General features: G+C 42.6%; 5 protein-coding genes across 19 annotated transcripts; 2 read left to right on the forward strand and 3 right to left on the reverse strand.

The window, feature by feature from the left end:
* Positions 1-3: 3 nt before the first annotated feature.
* On the reverse strand, positions 4-9,876 carry dync1i2a (dynein, cytoplasmic 1, intermediate chain 2a). Of its 4 annotated transcripts, XM_085920480.1 has the most exons (17): positions 9,777-9,876; positions 8,890-9,007; positions 8,693-8,807; positions 8,210-8,297; positions 7,533-7,592; positions 7,186-7,301; positions 3,673-3,759; positions 3,435-3,597; positions 3,248-3,347; positions 2,651-2,776; positions 2,417-2,563; positions 2,209-2,322; positions 2,003-2,136; positions 1,179-1,323; positions 955-1,095; positions 737-862; positions 5-644 (listed from the first exon to the last, which is right to left on the reverse strand). In XM_085920480.1, exons 2-17 carry the CDS (start codon positions 8,995-8,997, stop codon positions 531-533), a joined length of 1,884 nt encoding a protein of 627 aa, XP_085776606.1. In that variant the 5' UTR covers positions 8,998-9,007; positions 9,777-9,876; the 3' UTR covers positions 5-530. The 4 variants fall into 4 exon arrangements, with proteins under 4 accessions (XP_085776605.1, XP_085776606.1, XP_085776604.1 ...); XM_085920479.1 differs by lacking the exon at positions 9,777-9,876 and adding an exon at positions 9,539-9,701 and having other exon boundaries at positions 4-644; positions 3,435-3,759; XM_085920478.1 differs by having other exon boundaries at positions 3,435-3,759.
* Positions 9,877-9,915: 39 nt separating this feature from the next.
* On the reverse strand, positions 9,916-11,774 carry cybrd1 (cytochrome b reductase 1). The gene is made up of 4 exons (XM_085920505.1): positions 11,471-11,774; positions 10,772-10,980; positions 10,540-10,694; positions 9,916-10,464 (listed from the first exon to the last, which is right to left on the reverse strand). Exons 1-4 carry the CDS (start codon positions 11,655-11,657, stop codon positions 10,185-10,187), a joined length of 831 nt encoding a protein of 276 aa, XP_085776631.1. The 5' UTR covers positions 11,658-11,774; the 3' UTR covers positions 9,916-10,184.
* mettl8 (methyltransferase 8, methylcytidine) lies at positions 10,219-17,695 on the forward strand. Of its 11 annotated transcripts, none has more exons than XM_085920491.1 (15): positions 10,220-10,438; positions 10,542-10,656; positions 10,745-10,931; positions 11,548-11,741; positions 13,688-13,761; positions 15,510-15,590; positions 15,687-15,828; positions 15,951-16,042; positions 16,126-16,397; positions 16,503-16,552; positions 16,626-16,686; positions 16,780-16,919; positions 17,019-17,125; positions 17,224-17,289; positions 17,363-17,695. In XM_085920491.1, exons 7-15 carry the CDS (start codon positions 15,692-15,694, stop codon positions 17,515-17,517), a joined length of 1,080 nt encoding a protein of 359 aa, XP_085776617.1. In that variant the 5' UTR covers positions 10,220-10,438; positions 10,542-10,656; positions 10,745-10,931; positions 11,548-11,741; positions 13,688-13,761; positions 15,510-15,590; positions 15,687-15,691; the 3' UTR covers positions 17,518-17,695. The 11 variants fall into 11 exon arrangements, with proteins under 11 accessions (XP_085776620.1, XP_085776622.1, XP_085776617.1 ...); XM_085920493.1 differs by having other exon boundaries at positions 11,548-11,628; XM_085920494.1 differs by lacking the exon at positions 15,510-15,590 and having other exon boundaries at positions 10,219-10,438.
* Positions 12,012-15,575, reverse strand: dcaf17 (ddb1 and cul4 associated factor 17). 2 transcript variants are annotated; one of them, XM_085920483.1, is made up of 15 exons: positions 15,465-15,575; positions 14,785-14,954; positions 14,594-14,697; positions 14,395-14,485; positions 14,183-14,319; positions 14,026-14,104; positions 13,817-13,891; positions 13,636-13,743; positions 13,418-13,520; positions 13,186-13,328; positions 12,875-12,984; positions 12,704-12,791; positions 12,542-12,625; positions 12,295-12,453; positions 12,012-12,234 (listed from the first exon to the last, which is right to left on the reverse strand). In XM_085920483.1, exons 2-15 carry the CDS (start codon positions 14,917-14,919, stop codon positions 12,133-12,135), a joined length of 1,518 nt encoding a protein of 505 aa, XP_085776609.1. In that variant the 5' UTR covers positions 14,920-14,954; positions 15,465-15,575; the 3' UTR covers positions 12,012-12,132. The 2 variants fall into 2 exon arrangements, with proteins under 2 accessions (XP_085776609.1, XP_085776608.1); XM_085920482.1 differs by having other exon boundaries at positions 13,817-13,906.
* Positions 17,520-26,021, forward strand: tlk1a (tousled-like kinase 1a). The gene is made up of 23 exons (XM_085920471.1): positions 17,520-17,654; positions 18,141-18,455; positions 20,550-20,671; positions 20,755-20,826; positions 20,980-21,018; positions 21,176-21,251; positions 21,335-21,378; positions 21,550-21,645; positions 21,726-21,818; positions 21,915-22,007; positions 22,099-22,209; positions 22,272-22,408; positions 22,545-22,733; positions 23,100-23,166; positions 23,257-23,354; positions 23,616-23,697; positions 23,785-23,876; positions 23,950-24,039; positions 24,118-24,287; positions 24,398-24,533; positions 24,605-24,716; positions 24,810-24,917; positions 25,022-26,021. Exons 3-23 carry the CDS (start codon positions 20,555-20,557, stop codon positions 25,190-25,192), a joined length of 2,193 nt encoding a protein of 730 aa, XP_085776597.1. The 5' UTR covers positions 17,520-17,654; positions 18,141-18,455; positions 20,550-20,554; the 3' UTR covers positions 25,193-26,021.
* Positions 26,022-26,063: the final 42 nt, after the last annotated feature.

The following is a 26,063-nucleotide window of genomic DNA, read 5'->3' on the forward strand; positions in this document are numbered from 1 at the left end:
ACATACAAACACTGTTGAGATAGCAATATTTTTTATTTTATTTTTTTTATAGATCTTTGAATCACTGAGTGTTTACAGCATAGGTGGTCATCTTATGCATGGAGGACATTCCAGTTTAAAGAGCTGCAAGAATGTTGGAAAATACAGATTTTGAACATGTCAATCATGCAGGTATGAGATGAAGACAATGATGCTTACATTCTTAAAAAATGCGATTGCTTCAGTAACATGAAATTAAAGATGAAACATAGTGTAGAGAAAGAAAACATTTGGCTTGTTGGGCCCGTGAGGCTGATGTCAACATGCCAGAGGATTTCATTTTCATATTTAAGGCATCTGGTTGAAAAAAAAAAAAGAGAAAAGTTTGGTGTATTGCGAGTATAGCTCTGATGTTTTGACCTGTCCCAAAAAGCAGATTGGGAAACGATCAGCTGACTCGTCCTTCAATAGGGAACGCTCAAGCCGTCATCGAAGCGAGGTTCATATTCACAAACCCTCCGGTGGTCCCTGAACACAGCAGCGCTGTGTCATCACGCGGCCAGACGCTGTGCCGCCAGCTCCTCGGCATCGTCTCGGTTCTCGTTGATCTCGGCCAGCGTGCGGACGAAGCGGCTCCATTCGTCGTTCCGCGGAACAGCGATTTGCTAGGGGGGGGGGGGGGGGGGGGTAGCAAGTTTTGTCAACTTTAGGTCGCCATCCTCACATTTGACTCGAGTAAAAAATCAAGCTTACTCACCTCTCCAATGTCATACACTCGGACTCGTCCGTCCGAGTCTCCCACAGCGATTTCTCTTCCAGATGGAGCCCATCGGATCCTGTTGAGAGCCGGGTTCCCATCCACGGTCACGCTAGCTGTTGGGACCTGACAAGAAGTGTGTAAGAAAAAAAAAAAAAAAAATTCACAGTTTGCCAAACATCTGCTTATCGTCAAGTGTGTTGCATTCACTGTCGCACCTCCGTGTCGTTGTTGAGGTTCCACAGGTCCAAGTGGCCCACGCCGTCGACGCAAGCGAACAGAGCCGGGTGAGTCGGAGACCACATGACGTCATAGACGTAGTCAGAGTTATCCTCGAACGAGTAGAGCGGCTTGTTGTTCTGCAAACCCGATAACGTGTCGATTAGATTCCTACCACATTGACCTGTTGGCGTTTTGCACGGCGTGGACGGTCACGTCTTACCTTAGTGCTCCACAATTTGACGGTCCAGTCGAAAGAGGAGGTCACAAAGAGATGGGAGAAGTCCAGCGGCCCGGCGGCCGTGTGGCAGTCGATGCCCGTGATTGGTCCGTGGTGGCCTTCGAACATCTCGCTGATGCCCGCTTTGCTGTGGAGCACGTGGAAAGACGGTAATCTTGAATTTATTTTGGATCGAGATACAAGATTGTGTCGCCCGAGGATCATTCCAGAGGTTGGGCTGTATTCAACACCTTTCGAATGACTCCCCCTCCACCACACGCTGTTATCCAAATGAAGCTTAGATAATTAACACCGAGTGGTAAATACTCAGCGTGAATGATGCTTATGCATTATTTAACTGCAATGACGGTATCATACTTTTGCAAATGAGGTGGAAAATAATCGGGCTTATTACAGAGGTGAATCCGTGAGCCGTGGAGCGATCATCTGCCGGGCTACTGCAGGACGTTTCAATTATTTGGTCCCGGGCTAATTCGCATCTCAGCAGGGGGGGGATTTGAGATTTAAGCCGCATTTGCGGTGTGTGTGGGGGGGGGGGAGATCATCCGGCATGAAAGCAGCTGTTTAACGACAACGGCGCTGGATGAGCTGCAGGTTCAAAAAAAAAATCCTCCCCGGGATGCCAGACTGTTAAAATGAACTCCGTGTTTAAAAGGGGGGAAAAACGGATTCACCTCCTTGTTAATGTTGAACGAGCTTTATGGGGTCAACTGACAGGCGGAGAAAAAAAAAAAAAACAGCTCCAGGGAGTTTTGCATTGCTGTGATGTCTGAGTGTTTCTTTTTTATTTTTTTTTGTAGACTCACCTTCCGTGACGACACGACATGTAAACGGAGCCGTCCTCGCTGCCAACCACGAAATTGTTGACGTCTCCCAACGGGAAGGACATAGAGGTGACGGCTACGGCTTTGGATTGCTTGAACACCAGCTCCATGCTGTCCTGTGTGGAGAGCGAGGAAGCTTTAGTCAAAACACACACAAATATATCAATTCCACTCATTCCAGTTTAAACCTGTGGCTGAGAGAGCATGTCAAGGCTCCAGGAGCACATCTTGCCATCGGTGGAGATGCTGATCAAGTTGTTGGCGTTTTGGGTGCCGACCACATTGACGCAGTAGACCGGGTGCTGGATAAACAGCGGCGTTAAAAAAAAAAAAATCGCTTGCGGAATGAAGGTAAAACAGCCACGTTAGCTTAAAAAAAAAAAAAAAGCTAGCTACCGTATGCGCGGCAGCAGATAGGGGAGTCCTCTGCACCGGAGTTCTCTTGTTGCTCCTGTTGTCCCACAGAACAATTTGTCCCGAGTACGTACCCCCGACCACCACGTTGGGGTGGAACTTGGCGAAGGAAGCCGACATAACGGCAGACTGCAAAAAAAAAAAGATGATTAGATGACACAAATCCATTCATCCCCCCAAAAAAAGTGTTCAGAAGGTTCCGAGTGCGTTCAGTACCTGACAGTGGAAGACGTACTCCGGTGTGGTCTTCTTGTACTTCAGGTTCCACACTAAAGCCACGCCGTCCGGCTCGTGAGGAGCGTCCATGTTGTTGTTGTAGGAGGCAACCAGAAGTTCGGGATACTAGGAAAAAAAAAAGAAATCAGTCAGAATGACACAGTGGCTGAAAACTGGGAGGGAGGGGGTGGGGTGGGGAGTAACCCATTAATCTTTTGTCGCCTTGAATAAACGCGGAATACACGATTACAATTTTCCCACTGGGCAGGTAAATAGAGTGAAGGGAAAAAAAAAAAAAAAAAAAAAGCTGGCTTTCAATCAGTGTCACATGCATGAAATAACTCTGGCCGCCAAAGGAAACAAATCATTACGCTCTTTGACTAAGTGACAATTTAGGTGGGACCTTAAACTTTTCATTCCTGAGGGACTTGCAAAAATAAACGCTGTCAAACTCCAACTATGTAATCATAAAACGTGACGGCGAGGAAAAGTTAACAGCCAATTAGCCGCCGCTTTGTACGCCATGAACTTCTGTTTGGGTAGACAAAGTGATGTTGGATACTATGAGGAGAAAAAAAAATAAAATAAATGAGAGACCTGAGGTGACCAATCCAGACACGTGACAACGCGATGCTTGGACCAGCGTTCATCTGTGAATTGTCTGTTGAGCGAAAGTTTTGTTCCGCCTTGAATTTCACTGTGGAGAAAAAAAAAAAAAAGGATGCCCGTGAAATTTCGACTGGGGAATCTCAACGTGAGTCGATTGTTAGGACGTGATGATTACCCCTCCTTCTCTTCCAGGTCGCGGCCGCTGTAGTCGAAGAAGAGGTCCACGTGCTCCGACAGAGCTCGTTCGATGATGCGAGTGCTGTGGTCGAAGAAATCCACAAACTCCTCCGAGTGCAAAATCTGCAGTTTCTCCTCCTCGGTAAGTTCGTGGAGGGTCACTGAGGGAGGGGGGGGACTGGTTCGATGAAAACGTTTGGATTGATTATTGTGTGACGTCACCGTGGCTCGATTACCTTCTTCTTCCTCGTTGAGGTCGGGTTTCTCGATGGGTGTCTGGACGACCGTCTGCGGCGGAGCGACTTCTTCCTCCTCCTCTTCATCTGGCGAACAGTAAGTCCATTTTTTTTTTTTTTTTTAAAAAAAGCACATTTCTGCAGCCCTGATTCATAAAATAGTATAATGGCATTCCTTTCATGAATGCAACGTGTTGTATAATCACGTAGGCTCTGATTATACACAAACACTCGGAAAAAGGGAGAACAAAGTCTGACACCAATTTTCACCTGTCTTTCACATCCTTCTATTCTCTTCTTTCAATAAAAAGCTTCTCCCGGTGATTATGGCCGACGCAAAAAAAAAAAAAAAGACTTTTTCGGTATCTCTGCCTTGCATTTGTTAGGTCTGTCAAGCTCGACGTCGCCTTTTCAAAAGGGACGCTGCGTCTCAAAAGCGGCGAGGTTGTCATTTGTGTTCGACGGACACGGCGCAGCGGGTGTCTTGTTGTCGCAGGCGGCCCGTTCCAACCCCCCCCCGCCCCCCTTAGCTGTTAATGAGACTCATTCAAAAGCGAGCCGAGTTGTCAGTTGTAGCCGCTCGCTTTCTGTGTCCCGGAAAACTAGTTGTCCTCCCTTCTAGCAGGTGCCCGAGCTCCATCCCATTGGTCGGAGCAGATGACGGCAGATGGCCACGTCTGGATTGTCTGGTGTGTTCTTCAGAGGTGGCACGGTGATGATGGGCACAGAGGTTTTCCGCTCTGCTGCTTCGAGACAAACTCCCCCCCCACCCCACCCGCCCCTGTGTAATTACCCAGCTAGCAGGAGGTCCTGAAACTTCTATTCAAGCTCAGATAATGTACAACAAACTACAGGCCGGAGCAGCTGGGGAAACTGCTCGCTAGTTTCTTTCAAAGCACATCTCCTAGAGACGCCACACCGCCCGAGTTTTGAAAAAAAAATAATAGCTTGGAAGGATTGATCTTGGTCTTACGGCTAAGGAGGATTTCCTTCTCGTCCGGATCATCTAAATGATAATGTCGTCTGTCAATTTGCCTACGAAGTGATTTATCCCCTTTACGGAGAGATGAAACACTTTCGGGGAAGAACGTTATTGAGCACGCTGATGAGTTTATCGCTTTGAAGACCCCCGTTGATGTTTCAACGTAAGGACGGGCCATATGCTTTTGCGAGCAACGGGAGAAGGTTCAAATGTTTTCTTTCGAGGGCCTCAATCAGGCTCGGAGGGGGAAAACAGTAATCACCCCGGCCGCACTCGTCAGCCCTGACGAGGCGAGAGGCGAGGCGGCCTCGGCAATCAACCTGCCAGGCATTAGGAGCGGATAGACAATCTGAAAATAAAGGGTATAATGCACCTGCCAGCCAAAATGGCCATTTGGAGAAAAGCCAGTGATCCCGGTGACCCCGCTGGGGAGGGAGCGAGAGGGGGGGGGGTTACATTTAACAAAATTCACCCGGGCCCTATATAGCAACACCTCCTCTTAGAAAAGGAGCCTATTACGGCTTTTGCACCGCTTAAGAAATAATAATATAAAAATAAAATAAAAAAAAGCTTTTAGGGAAGCGAGTGCAAAGCTGGTCTTGTATGAAGACAAACACGGCCGGTGATATTCACCAATACAACGGAACGACCTTTGCCCCGAGGAACTGCAGGTGTCTTCCTCTTCCTCGGCACAAAAAAAAAACAAGTCTGAAAGCGACGGCGCGCGCGAGTCGCTTTGCAAAGACAGCGGGCTTGTTACGTCGCAACCTTTTGCCATCCGGGCTAATCAGCCAAAGACGCAGTGGGGAAGATCATTTCTTGTCTCCACAAATAAGGCGCTTTGAAAAAGCCCTTTTCTCGCCTTAGACAAAAGACGGTGATTAATCCTTTCAAAAGATATTGCAACATTTACAGATAAAGGGGAAAAAAAAAAAAGCCAGTGCAAATTACACAACAGAAAAAAAAGCCGATTGGTCGGATAATACTTCCATTAAAAAATAATGATTGTAGCTTGAAACTAATCAGAACTAGAAGCAGGAAGAAAAAACAATTTAGGGTCAGGTAGAGACTTTTATGTATCTAAAAAAGACCTGTCCCAAGACTTCTGCTCAACATGGAGCATGTTCATTGATAAAAAAAAAAAAAAGTAGCAATTATGCACACAACCGCCGATAGGTAAATCATAACGACCCTCCAAAGCGAGAACTTACCCACATCTCTTCACACAATAGGTATTTAACCACTAAGTGCATAAAAGGCAACTAAATTCGAAAGTGGCACTTGAGCTGAGAAGGCCACAAAAGGGCTTTTGTGAGTTGAAGTTGTGACCTTGCTCGGAATCTAGAGTGATTAAAACAATCCCATTCCATTAAACGCCGGATTGACTAAACCGCCGCGCGTACTTTGAAGCGTTAGAAGCCTTTTGTAGCTCTGCGCCGGAGCGCCGCCACCCCATTAGCACCTCGCACTCCAGCGTGACATCGGCGTCGGTAATTACAGCCTCTCGTTAAGGAACGGATCCCCGATTCTGCTTATTGTGAATCATGGACAGGCAAACAAATATGTCTTTAGGAAACTGGAGGTATTAAAATTAGGGATTTAAAAAAAAAAAAAAAAATCAGACTAGAGATGAAGCAGCCTTCATTGAAAAGATTATAATCACTGGAACATGAAAAAGGTCTTGTAAATTAAGCACAGCGCTAGCTAGCTAGCTAGCTAGTCGATAATTGTTGAGGGGCGGGGCAACAGGCTTTGTTTTAGCCACGCCCCGCGTTAAAAAAATAAAAAACGAACACACGGTGTCACCAAATGTGTTTTGTTACGTGTGGAAAGACGAGACAGGGAAGTGAGGGACTTGATGAAATGATTACACGGCGGCTACCAGGCGAAACGGGATTCACAGCTGCTCGAATCCATCTTTGTTTAACAATGTTTTACAATAGCCATAAAGACTGATGTGTTTTTTTTTATTTGATTAATTTGGATCTTTTTCTCTTGCTAGGTCAGCGTAGAGTTTTCTCCATAACTCTTGACCCAACAGCCCTCCCGTGATGTTTAAAATCCTAAGCAGGCTTTCAAGGACGGCGAAATGGATGCGTTCAATGATGCAAGTGAATCAAGCAGACAAGCATAATGACAACCTTGCGCCAGACGGTGAATTTGGAAGAGCTTGGAGATAGTTGGGACATCTCCAAATGGACCAGAGAGTGGGGGATTTTTTTTTTTCTCCCTGTACTTTCATTTTAGGGCTCGCTCACTATCACTTCCGGAACATTCGTTGACTCGGGTCTTAGGGGTTGGTCTAAAAATATTCTGAAATCTTTTCTTTCTGATGTAGTAACATACTATGTTTGATTTTGCTAACACAGCTCCAACTTTACCTGCTAGGAAGGTATGTTATGCTAGCAAAGCGGTATCGGTGTCATAGTATCGGAGCATTTGCGCATCAATTTAATGTTCTCAATTTATTTCTGATCTCTTCCATTTTTTTCCAAATCAAAAAGTTATTGAAAAAAAACAAAACTCCTTACCTTCTTTTTGCTGTGTCATGACAGGTGTCTGGGTCTCTTTTGTATACAACACAGTCTCCCGTGGAGGGAAGTCCACCTGAGTGACTTTGGCCATTCCAAGTTTGGAAGCACCCCGCCTAGAAACAAAAAAACCACTCAAACCACTCTACAAACCAGAGCAACAGTCGACAATTTCAACTCCTTACCAGAGAAATTTCAGATGGAATGGCAAGTGGCTTAGATTAGTTTTACAAAAACCAATGTTAACATATCTTGCGCATGCAAAACGTGAGTCGTGACAAGTAATCATGCCGTAGATTGAGAGAAGGGAAAATGACCAGGAAAGGAGAGAAGAGAGTGTCCAGTACCCCAGCTCAGAATCAGAATGAAGTTGAAGAGTAGACGGGTCAGAGTCCCAGTGTAGAGTCCTGGTTAGTGTCACAGCAACAAGGCGGCATTAGTGAGACGCACGACCCAGCACAAACCAGGAGAGGAAACAAAGTTAGCAAAACATGCACATTATTGGGGAGACACAAAAAAAAATGAGTACAAAAATCATTTGTCATTTCGGAACTTCTGGTTCTGGATACCACTTTAGTTCTTTCTTAGTAACGAGGGGGGATTGTAATTGGATCTTTTTCATCAAAATTCAATGAGACTTCCTCATTGATTGACTTTGAGGTGTGAACGCTCCCACACATGGTCGGGGGGGGGGGGGTCTGAGTAAAAAAAAAAAAAAAAAAAGAGAACTTCCGAGTGTGTGACACAAAGTGTTAACGTGCATCCAAGCTGAGCCTCGGGGAGAAAACATGACCTCCATGTGTGTAGGAAATGGCCGTGCCGGGTGAGGGAAATGAGTCAACGCGTTAAAAGGGGGTGGGGGGGCTCCTTGGGTCTGATGGGACGAGCTTGAATTTCAGCCTAGGGAAGGAGCTCTAATTAGAGGTTAAGAAGTCCCCCAGGCATCACAACAGCCTGTTTTATTGTTAATTCAGGATCAACCTAAATCTAATAAATGAGCAAAAAAGAATTTCTTGTACTGTACCTCGGTCCCGGAGCTCCATCCGAGTCCTGGCTCCCCGTCTCGCTTAAGGTGTCTGCCGATTTGGCAGTTGGAGACACGGGAGGAGCGGCTACAGATAGACACGAACACAATAAGATATTTCGATAACATGATGATGGCCACAATAGTATAGTGTTGATGCAGTTGTACCCGCCAACACAAATTTGGTTTCCAAATACAGCCAGGAACTTAGACGTGATAATTTAAGTCAAATATTTTACAAATAAATGCCGGGATATCAAAATGAATAATAAAACAAGATTAATTTGTGTTTTATAGCTATGCTCAGGGATGGTTTTCTTTTTTTTAAATGGATCGCTACTGCCCCCTGCTGTTCGCAAAGCGAGAAGGACGCATCTCGTTAACATGCCTGGAAAAAAAACATTAGTTGAACTGACTGAAAGTGAGACTGATATTGCAATCCAAGAATAAAATTAGAAGTATCGACTAGATAAGCACACCGACCGACAGAAACATCTGAGCCGATGCCAAAACTTTGGAGCAGGGCATCGGCTTCATTGCGCTTCTTCTCCAAGTCAGATTCTTCATGGTGAACGGCAGTATCTTTCAGTTGATCTGCCTATTTTATAGTGGGGGGTAAAAAAAAAAAGATATGTCACCCATTCAAGAGAATATTGTGTCAAATTGACTAATTTACTCACCTCCTTTTTCTTGCGTTCCTCTTCCTTTCTTTTCTTTTCCTCTCTGATTTGGGCCAAGCGTTGCTTCTTTCTTTCAAGCTCGGCTTTTAGTTCGCTCTTGTCAGACATGATTCTGCAGCTGTATAGCATAAGAGAGAGAGAAAAAAGAATTTAAATGCTGAGTGGATAGTATCAACACAGATTTCAGATCATATTTTCAATGTGGTACACTTGTAGAACAGAGATTTTGATCAACGCAGTTTCTCTTATTCTGTTCCTATTGGGTCTCATTGTATTGTGCAGATTCCTAAAAAAAAATGCATACTTTTAATCTATTTCTAATTCAACAGAAAACTCGAGACCAGACAATTCCGGAGGACAGCTATGATTAAAGCCCCACCCTGAGCAATCGGTAACTACAATTTGACCCCTACGAGTCTCTGTCCAAAAAAAGCTACTGATTTTCATTTGATTTTGCTTATAGGCGTATTTTTACTTGTTCAAATCATAACAAAAGTTCGATCAAATATTGAGATCACAGCTTCGCTTCGATTCAGCTTCAACTTGAACTCTCTCTACTAAAGCTACTGTTAGCATTCCGTGCTAAGACCGACTAATTTGCTGTCATAACTTTATGTATACAACGCGTGCTGTAGCACAACATACATACACGTCAGACTAGAAGTTTGTCGTTTAAAAAAAAAACTAGATCTTGCAGAATCCAGCGATTATCGAATTAGCAATTAGCATTGACAGCTATTTAGGTCCGCAGGGCTGTCATGCGCTAACCGATCAAATGATCGGCGGCTAAATGAAGCCTCAGAGCCAACTCAAACAATGTAAAAAAGTTAAATTTAATAAGTGCGTGCTACTACAACTCGAGTAGAAACATTTTCTAGCATACGAACCTTTTACTCTGTTCGGGGCCGGTGGATCTTTACGAAAAAGCAAAACAATCCAGTTTCATACCACCTACGGCAACCTTGAAGGGACAAAATAGACGACGATTATAACACACAGTAAATAGAGTCACATTAGAATCTGCAAATATTTATTGTAGAATTAGTCAAATGATATTTTAATCATTCAAAGATGGAACAATACAAGAGAATCTGAGGATTATGCCAAATTTTGTCATATTTATGAAAGCCCTTTTAACATACAATCAGGTCATAGTGCAACACATTCAACATCTACAATATACAAGAAAAATATGACATAGCACATATGAATAAAAATACAGCATCATTGACTATTGGAAAAAAAAGAATGTACATTCATCGTAAACTGGAGACAGTTGCGGTTTATTTTGAAATTCAGTTGACCTGATCATCAAGTTTATTATTTCTCCTTCGGATCTCCCCGAAGCCTTCACCCTCTGCTTCATCTGAGAGTTGAGACAGGGTCGGACCCACTTTTATGCTATCCTCACCGCCCTCGTTGGAATGCAGACTATGCAAGGTCTGCTCACTGGGCCGCTTCCAAGAACTTCGAGTGGCAATCCAAAGGATTAGCGCTCCGAAAACCACCAGAAAGAGACCCAAAATGTTCACAAAAACCGCCTCTGGGGGTGAGTCTTTGTACTTGGGGTTACTCCTAGGAGGAGAGAAGTAAAATGTTTCAATATACCTTCTAGAAATTAACCTTAGTGACACTGTTTTCTGTACTTACAGGCTAAATATGAGTTTCTCAGTGATGCCCATGAGTGCCACGGCGATGACGGAGGTGAAGAGGAACAGGCCACAGTAGACATGAACGGGCATAAAGGCTGCTCTCCAGGATATGGGGGTAAATGGAATCAAATACAAGCCGACCCCTAAAACGAGCTGCATAAAGACATATTCACATTATAATTATATATATTTTTTTAAAACAGGAAGAAAAGAAAAAAGAATGCATTAACCTGTAGACCGTAGATTATGACAGCTCCCAGGCCCACCCAGCTGTGCAGACTGTACATGTTGGGGATTTTGGAGGTGTTGTGAAAATCGAAAACCGCCACGGTCGCAACGACAGCAAAAACGAAGGCCGCCAGGTTCAAACTTGCGTGGATAAACTTCATGGTGAGTTTGCTGCACTTCCAGCTCCATGGTAGTCTGTACACGATGATGGCTTAAAAAGAGAAAGTCATTTGAGGTTGTTAGAGAAAAAAAAGAATTGCAAATTATTCTGATTACTTATGGACGCTCATATGATATAAAAATGTGTGAACGACTCAAAATGTTGATTTACTAAGGTCCATGTGTACACATATTGACAAAAGGAAGAACATATTTTCATAAGATCTTTTATTTCGGTGTAAGTTAAAGCAAAGTAAAGTTAGACAAAAACTGGAAAATCTTGTTTGGGTTGAGTAGAAACCAAATCTCACAATGTCTATTGTTTCACATCCTTCTGAAAGACTCAAAGTAATTCGAGTATATTGCGCGGTTCGTCCACAAACGACTTTGGAAACATTGGACCGCTGCACATGTGTTCTTGAACGGCGTGCTAAAAAAATGGGCACGCCTCCTTCCTTCTACGCACTTCTGCAATTGTGTAATAATATCAAATCGTCTGAATTCCTTTGGCCAGAGAACTAAGAATGAAAAGCACAACTCACCCAGACCCTGCAGGATGATAAACCCGCAGATGTTTAAAACCGGATGCCAGTTAAACTCTGCTTGTCCTCCGTCCCAGGCCAGACCATTTTGAAAGTGAAGAACCCATCGTAACACGAAGATGATGGCGAGAACGGCGACCAAACCGGCAGACGACAAGGTGAGCAAAAATAGTTTGTAGTTCTCCATGTTGGTCTCGTTTCTCAGCGACAGGAGATCGGGACGACGAAGACGATGATGAAGAGTTGCAGGCTGTCGTGGACGGACTTGAGAGTGAGTCACGTCGCGGGTGGTTGACAAAAATCTTCGGAGGAGGGGCGTTTTCTAATTGCAGCTTACAAAACTCACCGTTATTTACTTTGCCCCTTATGACACAAGTTTCATAACAAAAAGAAAGAAAAAAAACATGAAGCGTAAAAAATATTCCTTTTTAAAAAAAAAAAAAAAAAAAACTCAATCAATAGATCCATCTACTAAAAACCAGCATCAAAAATAATGATGGTAAAATAAGCTTAAACAACTGATCAAAATAACATCTTCAAATAGTTTAGTCAAAGTAAGACAATGTTTTATTTCAATAAAACGTACAAAATGAATCCAGTATACTGTACAAAGTAACAGATTGGAACAATGAAAAAAAAAAAAAAACAGGCCAAATTCTACTTCAGTTAGTCTTGAGCTTGTAAAGGTAACAGCCGACGTCGCTGTTCCGATGTACGATATGAGCAATCGTGTCCTTGTCGAAGACCAGGTCATGTCGTAAAGTCTGAAAGCAAAAAAATGAAAGTTCACCTGGTCGCATGCTAGCGTGCGGACGGATACTCACCTCATCCCAAGGTTCCAGCAGCTCGACAGTTTTCAGTAAATGTCCGCTCTGGTTGTCGTGTAGTTGGATCCGAACGCGTCCCTCCCTCTCCAGGCTACTGGTGGTGACCACCACTGCCAAAAGGTCCAGCTCGTCCTCATATATTACCGTCCGGAAAGTCTGAAAGAAACATTTTGTACGATCAAATAATAATGGCGAGTCTCTTTCTGGAGAAAGTCTGGAGCTCAAAAGTTTTTTTTTTTCATACCTCGTAAAAACAATCATCATCGAGCTGCTGGAATCGTCTTTTCACTGTGCGCCCTGAAGAGGTGACTGTGACTTGCGAGGAAGGCTGCAGGATATATATATATTTTTTAATTATATAAGTAACTCTTAAAAACAATCATTTCAACCGAAGCAAAGCACTTACAATCTCGTTCCGCTGCGTCGCTATCGAGAAATCTTCTATTACCTTTGACGGCAATTCGCTGTTGCGCTCGCCGAGGATTTTAAGAACGCTAGCAGGAGGGGAAAAAAATATATATTCATTTGAGATTATTTACGTGTACTTTATATTGAAGTATTTCTATGTGCTACTCACTTTATAGTGCTGGGTCCCATGTGAATGATTCTTCCTGATTCATCAGGATGGAAGAAAATCATATCGCTCTCTAGAGCGCAACAGTCCATATTCTGTATTCCGTTTATGGCCTAAATTGATTTTTAAAAAAGGGGATTATTTTTGGGAACATTATGAAGCGTACAATGTAGCTCAGAGAGAAAGTTATCAAGAAGTTATGTAAACAAGTGGCACCTCCGCCTACTTCAGGTGCTGAGCATCATTTGAGTACATTTGAGTTCCTAGAAAGAATATTTATTCATATGTGGTGTTAAGAGTTGAGTTTTTGATACCAGAGTGCTGTCTTTGAGTGAGCGGAAGTGATGAGTCCCTTGGTGACATTTTTTGGGTGGTGTGTGAATGTAATGCCAAGGAAAGCCTCCAAATTGAACACCATTGCTGGAGCAGGACACCTCGAAGAGCACCGGAGGGCAATCTGTGTCATTACAATCAAAATAAATGAATAAAAGTTTGATTTCTTGGCCAAGAGTCTTCGCCAAATCTTTATTAGAGGATTAACGATACCTGTAATGTGGATATTTGTCGGAATGCCGAATGGAACGTCTCCCACTGTTTTGCCATTGAGGAGTGAACTTGGCTTTCCGAGCGTTATTTTTTCCACCAGGTACTAGACGAAAAAATATACAGTATATTATGGCTATTCCAATTTTTTAAAATTTTCTGGTCAATCATCACCAGGCATATTATTAGAAGCAATCAAAGAATGAATAGAACATACACACCTTTTTCAGAATGTGCTCAAAGCTAAACAGTTTCAATGCCTTTTTGCTGTAGGAAACAGCCAAGACACCCTGAGATAAATCGACGTCAGTTATGCCGTTCCCGAATACCTGCAGAAAATGAAACAGGTAATATTACGATATTCACAGCTTGTTGTTACAAGAGCAAGTATACTGTGCAAACCTGCTTGTTGATTTCCATCATGGCCACAATTTGTAAGGGGAAAACTTGGAATATGGCCAAATGCATCACGGCATTCTGGGCGATACCAGCCTGGTCCAAAAAAAAAAAAAAAGAAGAAATTATTGCAGCGAATCACCCATAGAAAACATACAATAAGTTCAACAATCTATTTATGGAATTCTAACCAAATGACAGAATATTTTTTTTACCTGTTGCTGTAGGGATGTGCTTTTGTTTAGAATTGATTTAACATAAAATATCTCTTGAGAAACATCCCAGTTTATGTACCTAAAGAAAAACAAGAATAGCAACATGAAGCCTGTATACTTTTTTTTTTAAGAGCCCTACAACCAAAAGCTAATTAACCCAAATTTGTGTTCTGAAGAGAGGAAAACTCTCTCCAGCTCCTGTCCCGTTGAATCTGCTAAGCGATACAACCAATTATTGGCCGTCAAGCACAAGAGGCTGGGCTTCTGATCGGAAGGAGACGCTAATGTGCTTTCCTGCCAACAAAACAGATTCAACATAAATGTGGAGATGAAGTAACGATAAAGTTTAGTTTCTGGGCATTGACTTACAAGTGGGCTTTGGCACAGCAAGGTATCTTGAAACTTTTCCTTTTTAGATCGCTTTGGCAACTCGTAGAGAGCGTGAGGCTTGGAATGAACACTGTTCAAAAGTTAAAGTACTGTTGTCAGTTGACAAGAAAGAATCTCAGCAATCGTAATGATAATAAAATGAAAGTGCAAACTAAAAATGGAAGAGATTTCTACTCACCAGCTAAAGCACTCGAGGTAATTTTCCAGGTAAATTTTACCATTTTCATACAATATTGCGGATTTGGAGGTATTGCCCCACGCTACACAGAAATTTCTATTATCCTGTATTATGGCAACAGTTAGAAAAAAATTAACATGAAAAGAAAATACAGCAGCATTGAAGTGCTATTGTATTTTGTTTTGCATTACCCCCAAAAGGATGGCTCTCAGGACCTTCGTATTGAGCCTTGTTAGTGTCCCACCATCTCCGATACCTCGTTCTCTCCAGCTCAGCACCTCAGCAGCATTTACCTTCCGTTTTTTTTTCCAGTAAAGCGCCATCATCTAGTTGCATTTCTTTCAACCTTTCAAGAGAGTATCTGCAAGAAAAGTGTTTTCAGCATCTTATACAGGCAGAGGTTATTGTGTCTCCATTTCTTCAAATAAATAAATTAAGAATAAGTAATAACAAATCACGACTTATTCTTCAAAATAACTGATGTGTTATAAATCACGAATGTGGCATTTGAAAAGGTAAACAAAAAATGTACCCCACTTCTCATTGGCACTGAGGCATTACGTCACAATCCGGCGACACACAAGATCATGTACGCATGCGCAAAAGCAGGTGTCCGCTACTCCACATTACAGCCAAATCGGGTGATTATGGTATTTTTTTTTCTCACTTTGATAATTTTGAACCGACTGTGTTCGGAAGATCTTGGGTCTTGTTGTATCGTAAACACGACTACATTCAATTAGCGACCTTAGCTTAAGTTAAGAGGCATCATAGAGGACTGAATCGGGTTGATCGGATTAAAAGGATTTTGATCCAGTTTATCGGCAAGAAATAAAACGGTAAAGGCACATTTAATGACGTAATGTTTTACCGTAGTATCCTTGGATGAATGTTTAGTTTACTTGTGCCTCCTTAGTCTTGTTTTGGTAGCTGGTCTGCTTCTTTCCACGATATACGTCGACTCAACAACGTTAAGACTCACTGCTGACACCACCTGGTAGGAAGTGTAACAGCATAAATAAAGAACAAAATTATCGTTAAAACCTCAAATATCTGTCAACTAAAATATTATTGGGTTGTTGTTTTTTTTCAGAATAAATGCATCACTTTCGTAGCCTCGATTTAGTCATCAGCAGAGTGTCTACACGTTTGAAGAGCACAATAAGAAGACCCTCAGCTCCACTGGGTTCAAGAATTTTGAACAACCCTGATGACATCTTTAAGCACAATATGTGGTCAGTAATGACAGAAAAATGATTGAAGTCCAACTTTTAAATATTTGTTTTTAATTTTATGCGTGCAATGTGCCTTGTTTCCTTTATATGTTTACAGTAGTTGTGTAATTCTTACTGTTTAGGGATCATGTGGAGTGGACAGAGGCGGACAAAGATAACGCACAATTGAAAGCTGCTGAAAACTCCAAGGTGCACATTCCATCAGGGGAACAAGGCAAGATTTGTGTTTCAAATCAAATTTCAAAACTGTCACCTTTCAAATTAGAAAAAAGGTGACCTTACTCTTTAATGTCACAGGCAAATTCGATACAGAAGCTCATCACTACTGGGATAAGTTTTACGAGCTACACGAGGGTAAATTCTTCAAAGATCGCAAGTGGCTGCTTTTGGAATTCCCAGAACTGCTTCCGTCTGATTCCAAAAGCCAAGAGAAGGACTTTGAAGGAAAGATGGAGTCTAAACATCAGCAATGCCACAGCTGTACACACTTTGACTGTACTTCAGACCATGGAATAAATAAAAAAGGCCTGACTTACCCAGGACAACACGCCTCTTTCAGGATATTAGAGGTTTTTGCAAAATACTATTTTGTGAATAATGATAAATACAACTAATAAAAAGGTTCATTTTTATCAAAAGGTGCTGTTATGTAGCTCAACTGTATATCTTTACAGGTTGGATGTGGGGTTGGCAACAGCGTATTCCCAATTCTTAATCATGTCAAGTAAGTGTCATGTAATTCATATTTGATATCTTCTGAGTATATTATTAACGTTAAGTTTTCATTTTGTTCACAGGGAAAACAGTGCATTTATATACTGTTGTGATTTCTCCCCATGTGCTATTCAGCTGTTGAAGGTAACAAGACCGATGCGTTTTCGTGCTCTAGTAAAAAACCTTGGGAAAGAGAAGACTGAATCAAATGAATTCTTTTGTGCCCCCCTCTCATAGAATCATCCCGACTTCGACCACTCTGTGTGCCACGCTTTTGTGCATGATATTTGTAAGGATGAGTGTTCTCTTCCCTTTCCTCCACAGAGTCTGGATGTTATTCTTGCAGTTTTTGTACTCTCCTCCATTCACCCAGACAGGTGGGTGAAGTCTACTGCAAAAACGCAGTATGGTGTTAGCATAAATATAGCAGACTTAAAAGCCCACTTGTGGTCAGTAAATGAGATTTTAATCAACAGGATGCAAGGAGTCATTAACAGGTTAGCCTCCTATCTGAAATTTGGTGGGATTTTCCTTTTTCGGGATTACGGACGATACGATTTGTCACAACTCAGGTTTAAGAAGGGTGAGTCATGGATTTGTTGGACACATCACGACAGTGTTCTTTATATAATGGCTTGCGTGGATGTAGTCTATTAATAGGGGTCGTATTTTTGCAATCAGGTCGGTGCTTGTCAGACAATTTCTACGCGCGAGGAGATGGAACTTGTGTTTATTTTTTTACAAAAGGTAAGAAACTACAATGATATGCTTACTCGTTCACGTTAATGAACGATGAATTGATTGTCTTTTATGTCCACAGATGAAGTTCATACTTTATTTACCAACGCTGGATTGGAGAAAGTTCAGAATCTGGAGGATCGAAGAATTCAAGTTAACAGAGCGAAAAAAGTTTCAATGCACCGGGTGTGGATGCAGAGCAAATACAGGAAATTACATCCAATTTCACCCTGTTGACATCCTGTCGTGCAATTTTTTTTTGTGTGTACCAAAATGTTGTTTATTTTTATACTTTGGACTTGAGAAACTGTGATGTCATTTTCAGTCGCCATCAAGTTTCAAAATGGCCGCCCCCTGAGATGGATTAAAAACAGGTATTTTTTTTGCTTAATTCATATTAAAAAAAAGAATAAAATCTGAATACTACATTTAGACTCATGGGGATGCGTCAGGTATATTATTGCAAAGAACATTTTTGAGTTGTTTTCCACTTTAGTTTTGTATGAAGTTATTTTGGGGTTTTCTGTACAGACATAAAAATTGTATAGACAAATGATATAATTGATAATTATGGTGTAGAGTTGGAGGGACACAAAATAAATTCCTTCTTGGGAGGTGTAACAGAAAGAAATTGAGAAGCACTGATAAAAATATATTTATGTTTTGTTGTTTTTATGTGTATATACCAAATTGCTCCAATAGTGTATTTTGCCATGAAATACTATATTTTCATATTTTGAGGTGGTGAATGTTTCATTTATTTGTTGTTGATGAGACGAAACAAAAAGCATGAACTTTATTTTTAGGTTTTTTTTTTTTTTTTTTTTGCACACGCTGCGTGACGTCGTCTTCCACTTGAGGACCGAGGAGGAAGCCCACGACAAGACACGGCAGTAAACACACTTAATACACTACACGTACCAAGGCATCAAGAGGTTTTGTTCTCCACTAACTTTGTTTAATTACCACCTTTCTCCGGTGGCAAATCCCACCACCGGCGGGGGAGGCGATGTACCGGGCTCGGGGCGTCAACTCCACGGGAGAAAAGTAGCTTGATGAGTGTCCAAAGTAGTGGAAGTTTGGAGGGGCCGCCATCTTTGGTCCCAGCTCTCCACGTCCTCAACACTGACCGTGTTTTCAGGAACATACCACGGCGCTGCTGAAGGCCCTTGAAGGTATTTTGGAACGTTATTGGGAAGATTAATACCCGCTTTACCACCCTGCGTGTTGTTTTTTGTGCGTGGCAGAACGGGAAGGGAATTGAAGCGAGACGACGGACGCTTAGTCGTGAATGTTAGCAGAATATCGGCTCCAAAGTCCATTGAGGCTTTTTTGGCTACTAGCTAGCAACATCAAAGCATCGTCTTTTCCCGAGCTCTGGATTTTCATTATCTTTCAAAAAATTGCACGCATATGGTGGACGAGTATTTATAAGTAGGAAAGGTCGCGATTGTTTTGGATGCACGCAGCCATATTAAGCGTGCACCTTTTTTTTTGCACGAGATGTTCAAGTAAACGATGAAGGTAAAAGGGGGAAACAACGGTGGGGGACAAAGCAAATGTCTGCTGATGGTTACCGATGTCTCTATCACTAGTTGGCATGCTTGCACGTAGGTGGACATCCACCATTGTGTGGCGATTGTCGTGTCACAACGTGACGTCTTATTTGCACCAAGCTGCAATATGCTGCTAATGCTTGAGATGAAATATTCATTGAAATTTAGCCTAACATGACTTTTAACAAAACAGCCGAGAGTAACTTGCTAAATCGGATGTCACTGTTCCAAAGCCATTGATTGACACCATTTTAAGTTTGAAGTCAACACGTTTGGCCTCTGCATCCTGCTTCTCTTGGACCCCTCTTGTCTTTTCCTGTAAATGTTGATACAAATGGGGGAGATTGCAGTACTGAAAGACAAAGTAATGCCTAATAGTCAAAGTTGTATCATCCAATGCAATGAACTTGCCGGAAGTGGGCCATTAATTAATGCCAGAGCTTTTTAGGACTTTCTCAAGTGTCTCTGCCATAAACAGGTGGTCAATCTGCTGAGCAACATGGCGTTAAAATGACATTCACAGGCATGGCTCTAAGGGTTCAACCACTTGTTCCAGCAGGGGCGTTAAAATAGATAATTCTCGTACACAGAGGCCTTCAGGGCAAACCTTTATAAAAACACATAGCTGGATTGTATTAATGTGTCGGAAATTTACTGGGTCAAAAGGCAACGGGGTTTTATTCCTGTCACATTTTTCCTGTCGAGCAGGGGTCTTCAATCCTGGTTCTCGGGGTCTGGTGTCCTGCATATTTTATATCATTATCCAGCTTTGAATCAGTGTGTTGCATCAGGGAGACATTTCAAAGATGTAGGACAAGGATGGAAGAATGATGACCCACGTTTTGGAGAAAAATGGCATTGTCGTATAAACTGTCATTTAAACTGTTCAGATAGTCACCTTTGTGAGAAAAGCCGAACACTTTTATTGACTTTAGCAGCAGCAATCAACGGTGGTATCACTTGTAAATTATTGCAACAGCTGTAGTAGCCAGCAAAAAGTACAATGAGTCAGCAAGTTGTTTTGAAATCTTCTTGGTAGCAGTCAATATACACCCTCCCACCTTTGTACAAATTATTTTCGACTCTTTCCATTGTCTCTGAAAAAGCAACAGAGATGGGATGGCTTGGTCCTGAATTGTTTTTCATCTAAACCGTAATCGTATTGGTTGTAACATTTATCAAGCTCGGTGGCATTGTCCTTCCCCCAATTGTTTTAGTTTGTTGACATTGTGTTACACTGCTGCGGCAGAAAATCTGGAAAGCAGCAATCATACATTTATTTGAATACTTTAGTATGTAGATGTTACAATCACTTAGTACGCTATCCTTTTTTTTATTTTTTTTATTCTCTGCTTGCAAAGCCACTAACTGTCCAGCCTCATGCGCAGATACAAAATGGTCGCATCATTATCGCACAGGTTCACTGAGGCTGCAGAGATGCTAGTGCCCTGGGAGCTCAGGCAATAAGAATTAATTATTCATCCTTGACTTGCTGTCCAAATATTAGGCCTGGTCCTCACGTGACATTTGTGCTTAGCAATGTGACTCGGTCCAAATATGACCAAAAGGCGCACTTGATGATGCACAAGCATGATTATTGCTTTTATTCCAACCCTGCGGTCGTGTGCTCTTGTGCGTCCTCTAGGGCTCCAATTAAACGATATTCTCTGGTGGTAACCCAGATGTGCTGTGAATTGTCGCTAATGTTTACAGGCGCCATGGAGGAGCTGCACAGCCTGGACCCCCGCAGACAGGAGCTGCTGGAGGCTCGTTTCATGGGCGGGGTCAGCGGCAGCACCGGCGGCAGCACTGGGAGCACAAGTGGAGGAGCCAAAGTAAGCCCTCCATTTATGGAATCAGACAAATCGCCATCATTTGTACTCGTATGTGTTCTGAGTGATAAACATTTTCATTCTAGGGTTTGACCACGAATGAATGTTCAAACCATAGTTTTGGAAGCTTGGGATCTTCAAGTGACAAAGAATCAGAGGTATATTTTAAGTGTTTTATTTACTGAATTCTGGTGGTATCATTCCTCTTCAGTTACTCCAAAAATGTGACAGTCCAGATAATTGACCTTTGGGAAATTTCCAATTCAGGTTTTTTTATTTTTTTGGTCTAATATTTATCGGTTTATTTTCAGGGCTCAGATGTGAAAAGAGGCGGTTCACCAGCTTACTCAGTGAGTTTTGGGTCAACTGAAATATAATCTTAATTGCTGAACTGAATGTCAATTTTTCATAAAGACAAAGTCGTGCCAAAGCTGCACCCACCTTTCCAAGTGAGTTAGTGTCCTATCTTTTTTTCTTTGTAATGAAATCTTATCTCTCTCTATTCAGACTCCAGAGAAGAAGCAGTCTGAAACACCCAGAGGCAGAAAAAGAAAACCTGATGTTCAGTCAGAGAGTAGCCAAGGCAAGGATCATTTTCTTACTCTCTTGTATATGTAAAAAATAAATACAGCTAATATCACTTCAAATTATTTCTCCGCTTCACAGGAAAGACAACTGCGCGGGGCCCTAAAATAAGTGATTATTTTGATGTAAGTTTGCCATCTTTGTTGTAAAAAAGCCCTGACGGAATTGCTTCCGATTTTATTTCGAAAGGACAAAAAAAAAAATCACATCGGTGAAATAAAAAGATCTGTTACTCCGATGGCATTTATTATTGGGGGGGTTTTTTTCAGTCTGTCCTATTTTTTTTCCCCTTGAAGTTCCAGGCAGGGAATGGCTCCAGCCCAGTGAGAGGCCTCCCGCCAGTGATTCGTTCGCCTCAGAATTCTCACTCGCACTCCGCTCAGGGCACCGCTGTAAGTTTGGTCCAAAATATCCACCCACACTCTGCTTCATTGGAAGTTTGTTTTTCTCAACACAAACGCTATCTCGTTAGTTCCAGGGTAGACAAAATAGCTCCTCTCCTCCCAGTCTGTCCTTTGGTGAGCACATGGCACATCCAAAACAACTGGCGACAAAATTTGTTCAGGTGAGGGACTCTTTTTGGGTCGTCTCGCCACGTCGGCGTTCTTCTTTAACCACTTTTGTCTAATCGTTTCCACATTTTCTTTCCTTTGCCAACCAGACTGATCTCACAGTTTTGAAGCTGGCTGCCCTTGAAAGCACGAAGAATCTCGACCTTGAGAAGAAGGAGGGGAGAATAGATGATTTGTTACGGGTATGTTTTGCAATTTTTAGCCAAAGAACTTTACACGCTCTGCTAAAAGGAAACTGAATGGCAAAAACTGAATTGTTTCTCCTTTTTATAGGCCAACTGTGATCTCAGGAGACAGATAGACGAACAACAAAAGTTACTTGAAAAATACAAGGAACGCTTGAATAAATGCATCACCATGAGCAAGAAACTACTTATAGAAAAGGTACATCGCAACGTTTTTGATGCTGGGCTAATTGCTAACCTCTGTTTGTTCTGGCTCATCAGAGCAATCAAGAGAAGCAGGCCTGTCGGGAGAAAAGCATGCAGGATCGGCTGCGTTTGGGCCATTTCACCACGGTGAGACACGGCGCATCGTTCACCGAGCAGTGGACGGACGGCTACGCCTTCCAGAACCTCGTCAAGTGAGAGACTTTTCCACACATTCCACGTCACCCCTTCATCATTTATTTCTCATTTGCTGCAAATATTTGCTCAAACCCCTTGGATTGTTTTTAAAATGGTTTGGCATTTAACAAAAACCCCCGTCGGCCTTTTCAGACAGCAAGAGTCGATAAATCAACAAAGGGAGGACATCGAGAGGCAGAGGAAACTACTAGCCAAGAGGAAACCGCCTTTGTCCAACAACTCACAAGCACCCGCCACTAACCCTGAGCCAAAGCAACGCAAAACCAAGGCAGTGAATGGAGCCGAAAGTGATCCTTTCCTCAAACCTAGCCTACCTCAGCTGTAAGTAGGACCGTTTAGAGTTTCTTGTGGCCATTTCACAATGTTCCATTATTTTTTTGTGTGATTTTAATGCTACACTGGGATATAAAGGTTTTTTGTTTAAAATTATGTGGCATATTTTTGGGGGGAAATTTTCAGAATCAAAAGTACTCGTTGGTATCGTCCTGTTTATTTGTCAGGGGGGAGGGAAATGGCATCAAACGTCCCTAATAGAAAAATAAATTTTAAAAAATGTGATGCCTATTTCAGTTGTAGAAAAGACTACAAGCTGACCTCAACCCCACCTTGAAAAGAAATTATGTTAGCTGAGTGAATTTGTATTTAAAAAAAAAAAAAAAAAAATCCCCCTTGTTTGTATTTCAAAAGGCTGACGCTGGCTGAGTACCACGAACAGGAGGAGATCTTCAAGCTGCGACTTGGTCACATTAAGAAGGTTTGTCAATCAATCCGTAAGAACGATCTAATAGTTGAACACGCGATCGGAGCGGTTTCTAATATTTTTGACAACTTGAATCTTTTCTAGGAAGAAGCCGAGATCCAGGCGGAGCTGGAGCGTCTGGAGCGGGTTCGCAACCTTCACATTCGGGAGCTGAAGAGATTAAATAATGAGGACAGTTCACAGTGAGTGAGAATCAATCTCTCTTTGCTTTGCCACCGAGGAACTTGGCGTGGCCCGGATTTGCCGAACCAACAATAAAACCAGCACAATTTATGGACCAGATCGAGCCGGCGGTATAAAACCAAATCTAAACGCAGTGTGGGAAAATGACTTGGCTGTGCGGGTGGAAATAAAATCTATCGTAGATGCCACATTGATCTCACGCCGACGTCGCGAAGATTCCGAATTTGTCACTCCATGTTGGCTTTTTATCCCATCGGCAGATTTAAAGATCACCCAACGTTGAATGAACGATACCTACTCTTGCACCTTCTCGGGAGAGGGGGATTCAGTGAGGTTTACAAGGCAAGTCATTCAAGTTGATGGACGAAAATTCCGTTTGTGACGCAAAAACCCCAAAAATATAATTGCACCTTCTCCTGTGTCACGCAGGCTTTTGACTTGATCGAGCAACGATACGCCGCTGTAAAAATCCACCAACTCAACAAAAACTGGAGGGATGAGAAAAAGGAGAATTACCACAAGTATGTAGGACTCGGACTGAAATTCACATCACTGTCACTTTGAAATATTTAAGCGCCCGTTTCCTCGCCGCAGGCACGCGTGTCGAGAGTACAGAATACACAAGGAGCTGGACCATCCTAGAATCGTGAAACTTTATGACTACTTCTCACTGGACACAGACACGTTAGTCGCCTCGTGAATTCCCAAGCGGGGCTCGCGCTCAGGCTCGAACTTGACCTTTTCCGCCGTCTCGTCTGACAGGTTTTGCACTGTTATGGAGTACTGCGACGGCAACGACTTGGATTTCTACTTGAAGCAGCACAAGCTCATGTCGGAGAAGGAGGCTCGCTCCATTGTCATGCAGATAGTCAACGCGCTGAAATATCTGAATGACATCAAACCACCCATCATCCATTACGACCTTAAGCCAGGTTAATGTTCTCTTCTGACCTTGGAGCACCTATTCTGTTGGTGAGATGATGTCATCACAATTAACATAGGGCCTGTTTAGCTAATATTGTCACTCTTCTTGTGTCTGAAGGTAACATCTTGTTAGTGGACGGGACGGCCTGCGGCGAAATTAAAATCACCGATTTTGGTTTGTCTAAAATTATGGATGATGACAACTACGGTGTGGATGGGATGGACCTGACATCGCAGGGTGCTGGAACATATTGGTGAGAAGACAAGGAACATATAAGAAAGCATCTTCAGGGGCTAATTCTGTTGTGGTTGATTCCCGTGTTAGGTACTTGCCTCCTGAATGTTTTGTGGTTGGAAAAGAGCCTCCAAAGATCTCCAACAAGGTGGACGTGTGGTCTGTGGGCGTCATCTTTTTCCAGTGTCTGTATGGGAGGAAGGTAAGGAGTAAAATAAGAGTTGGTTGCTCTGGTTTTTTTTGTTGTTGTTTTTTTAATGTCAAGCAACGGCTAAAAATTGTTCCCGGTTTTCAGCCGTTTGGCCACAATCAGTCACAGCAGGACATCCTTCAGGAGAACACCATACTCAAAGCTACCGACATCCAGTTCCCCGTCAAGCCTGTTTCCAGTAATGAAGCTAAGGTTTGTTTTGTGCTTCATCAAATTGTCTTCAAGTTGAAATATTTGAAACATTTTTTTTATTTTTTATTTTAACGCAAATGTGCCTCGCCTTTTCTTTTTTTAAGGCCTTTATACGGCGCTGCCTGGCGTACAGGAAGGAGGACCGGATCGGCGTTCACCAGATGGGGAGTGACCCCTACCTGCTCCCGCACATACGGAGGTCCAGCTCCTCCGGGAATCTTCAGATGAATGCAGCTGGCTCAGGATCGGCCCCCTCCGGCATCATCTCATACTGACAGCACGATACTGTGACACGCAGCCTGACCAAGCGGACGGCGAGCTTTCTTCCCCGAGGTCAAAGGCCAGTGAGCGAGAAGCGGGGTGACCGCGCTTCACCTGCTGGGCCTCCACTGGCTTGTTGGATGGATGGACTGGAATGTTTGCTTTTTTGTTTTTGAGTAAAGGACACGTGCTTATTAGCCGCTTTGAGGAGATGACAAAAGCACTGAAACAGACTCCGTACCTTGAAGAAAATGTGAGTGGACGTTGTTGAAAATGTCTCAAATGGAGAGAGCCTGAGAGCGGGCACCCCCGCTGTTAAGCGTTAACTGTCACGCCAGTGCCAGGATAAAATGTTTGAGCTGCTCAAAATGAATATACTTTATGGAGGACAGTCGCCAAGTAGGTTTACCGTCGATTTGGTTTCAGGTTCCGTTCCCATTCGTTTTTAGGCTTTAATTTGACATTGTTAGCCATGAGAATGTAACGCGTAGCATACGAGGGACATCTAGTTTCATGTAGTGCTTTCGGGGGAGCTTTCGGTTCTTCCGCTTCATGCACAAAGTAACCAAATGTAGAATTGTGGCGTAAAATCCTATGCAGGAATAATAGTACAGATAACTTGGCAGAGTCTATTCTGTACAGTTTGTCTTTGAATTTTCCAATTGCAGCAGTAACATGTACAAAGCGTTAAAATGTCTACTCCAAAGGCCTTTTTTGGGTGGATTCATTTTGCTGCTTTTGTTGCTCTTATTTTTTCAAGGGCTGTATATTTTACTTCGGGTACATATAGTTCCACTCAGAGTGAATAATAAATGAAAGGAATTGTCCCCCCTCCCCCCAAAAGTGAACAATGTTGAGTACATGAAGTATCTTCATTTCCCCTCA

Source organism: Syngnathus leptorhynchus, chromosome 9 (genome assembly GCF_054491065.1).
Source record: "Syngnathus leptorhynchus isolate UIUO chromosome 9, UIUO_Slep, whole genome shotgun sequence".
NCBI classification, from domain to species: Eukaryota; Metazoa; Chordata; class Actinopteri; order Syngnathiformes; family Syngnathidae; genus Syngnathus; species Syngnathus leptorhynchus.

What these genes read in the sequence shown, in the direction of transcription:
- dcaf17 (XM_085920482.1), bottom strand. Translation starts at nt 14,919, where the DNA reads ATGATGGCGCTTTACTGGAAAAAAAAACGGAAGGTAAATGCTGCTGAG. An exon ending in TCTTCAGAACACAAATTTGG is followed by an intron (nt 14,105 to 14,182) that starts GTTAATTAGCTT and finishes GTTTTTCTTTAG; the next exon opens with GTACATAAACTGGGATGTTT. An exon ending in GCACATCCCTACAGCAACAG is followed by an intron (nt 13,907 to 14,025) that starts GTAAAAAAAATA and finishes TTTTTGGACCAG; the next exon opens with GCTGGTATCGCCCAGAATGC.
- cybrd1 (XM_085920505.1), bottom strand. Translation starts at nt 11,657, where the DNA reads ATGGAGAACTACAAACTATTTTTGCTCACCTTGTCGTCTGCCGGTTTG. An exon ending in TCATAATCTACGGTCTACAG is followed by an intron (nt 10,695 to 10,771) that starts GTTAATGCATTC and finishes GTCTTTATGCAG; the next exon opens with CTCGTTTTAGGGGTCGGCTT. An exon ending in GAGAAACTCATATTTAGCCT is followed by an intron (nt 10,465 to 10,539) that starts GTAAGTACAGAA and finishes CTCTCCTCCTAG; the next exon opens with GAGTAACCCCAAGTACAAAG.
- dync1i2a (XM_085920479.1), bottom strand. Translation starts at nt 8,997, where the DNA reads ATGTCTGACAAGAGCGAACTAAAAGCCGAGCTTGAAAGAAAGAAGCAA. An exon ending in AGTACGTCTTCCACTGTCAG is followed by an intron (nt 2,564 to 2,650) that starts GTACTGAACGCA and finishes TTTTTTTTGCAG; the next exon opens with TCTGCCGTTATGTCGGCTTC. An exon ending in TATCTGCTGCCGCGCATACG is followed by an intron (nt 2,323 to 2,416) that starts GTAGCTAGCTTT and finishes CTGTTTATCCAG; the next exon opens with CACCCGGTCTACTGCGTCAA.
- tlk1a (XM_085920471.1), top strand. Translation starts at nt 20,555, where the DNA reads ATGGAGGAGCTGCACAGCCTGGACCCCCGCAGACAGGAGCTGCTGGAG. An exon ending in AGAAACTACTTATAGAAAAG is followed by an intron (nt 22,210 to 22,271) that starts GTACATCGCAAC and finishes CTGGCTCATCAG; the next exon opens with AGCAATCAAGAGAAGCAGGC. An exon ending in GACTTGGTCACATTAAGAAG is followed by an intron (nt 23,167 to 23,256) that starts GTTTGTCAATCA and finishes AATCTTTTCTAG; the next exon opens with GAAGAAGCCGAGATCCAGGC.
- mettl8 (XM_085920494.1), top strand. Translation starts at nt 15,692, where the DNA reads ATGCATCACTTTCGTAGCCTCGATTTAGTCATCAGCAGAGTGTCTACA. An exon ending in CCTCTTTCAGGATATTAGAG is followed by an intron (nt 16,398 to 16,502) that starts GTTTTTGCAAAA and finishes ATATCTTTACAG; the next exon opens with GTTGGATGTGGGGTTGGCAA. An exon ending in TGTTTATTTTTTTACAAAAG is followed by an intron (nt 17,290 to 17,362) that starts GTAAGAAACTAC and finishes TTATGTCCACAG; the next exon opens with ATGAAGTTCATACTTTATTT.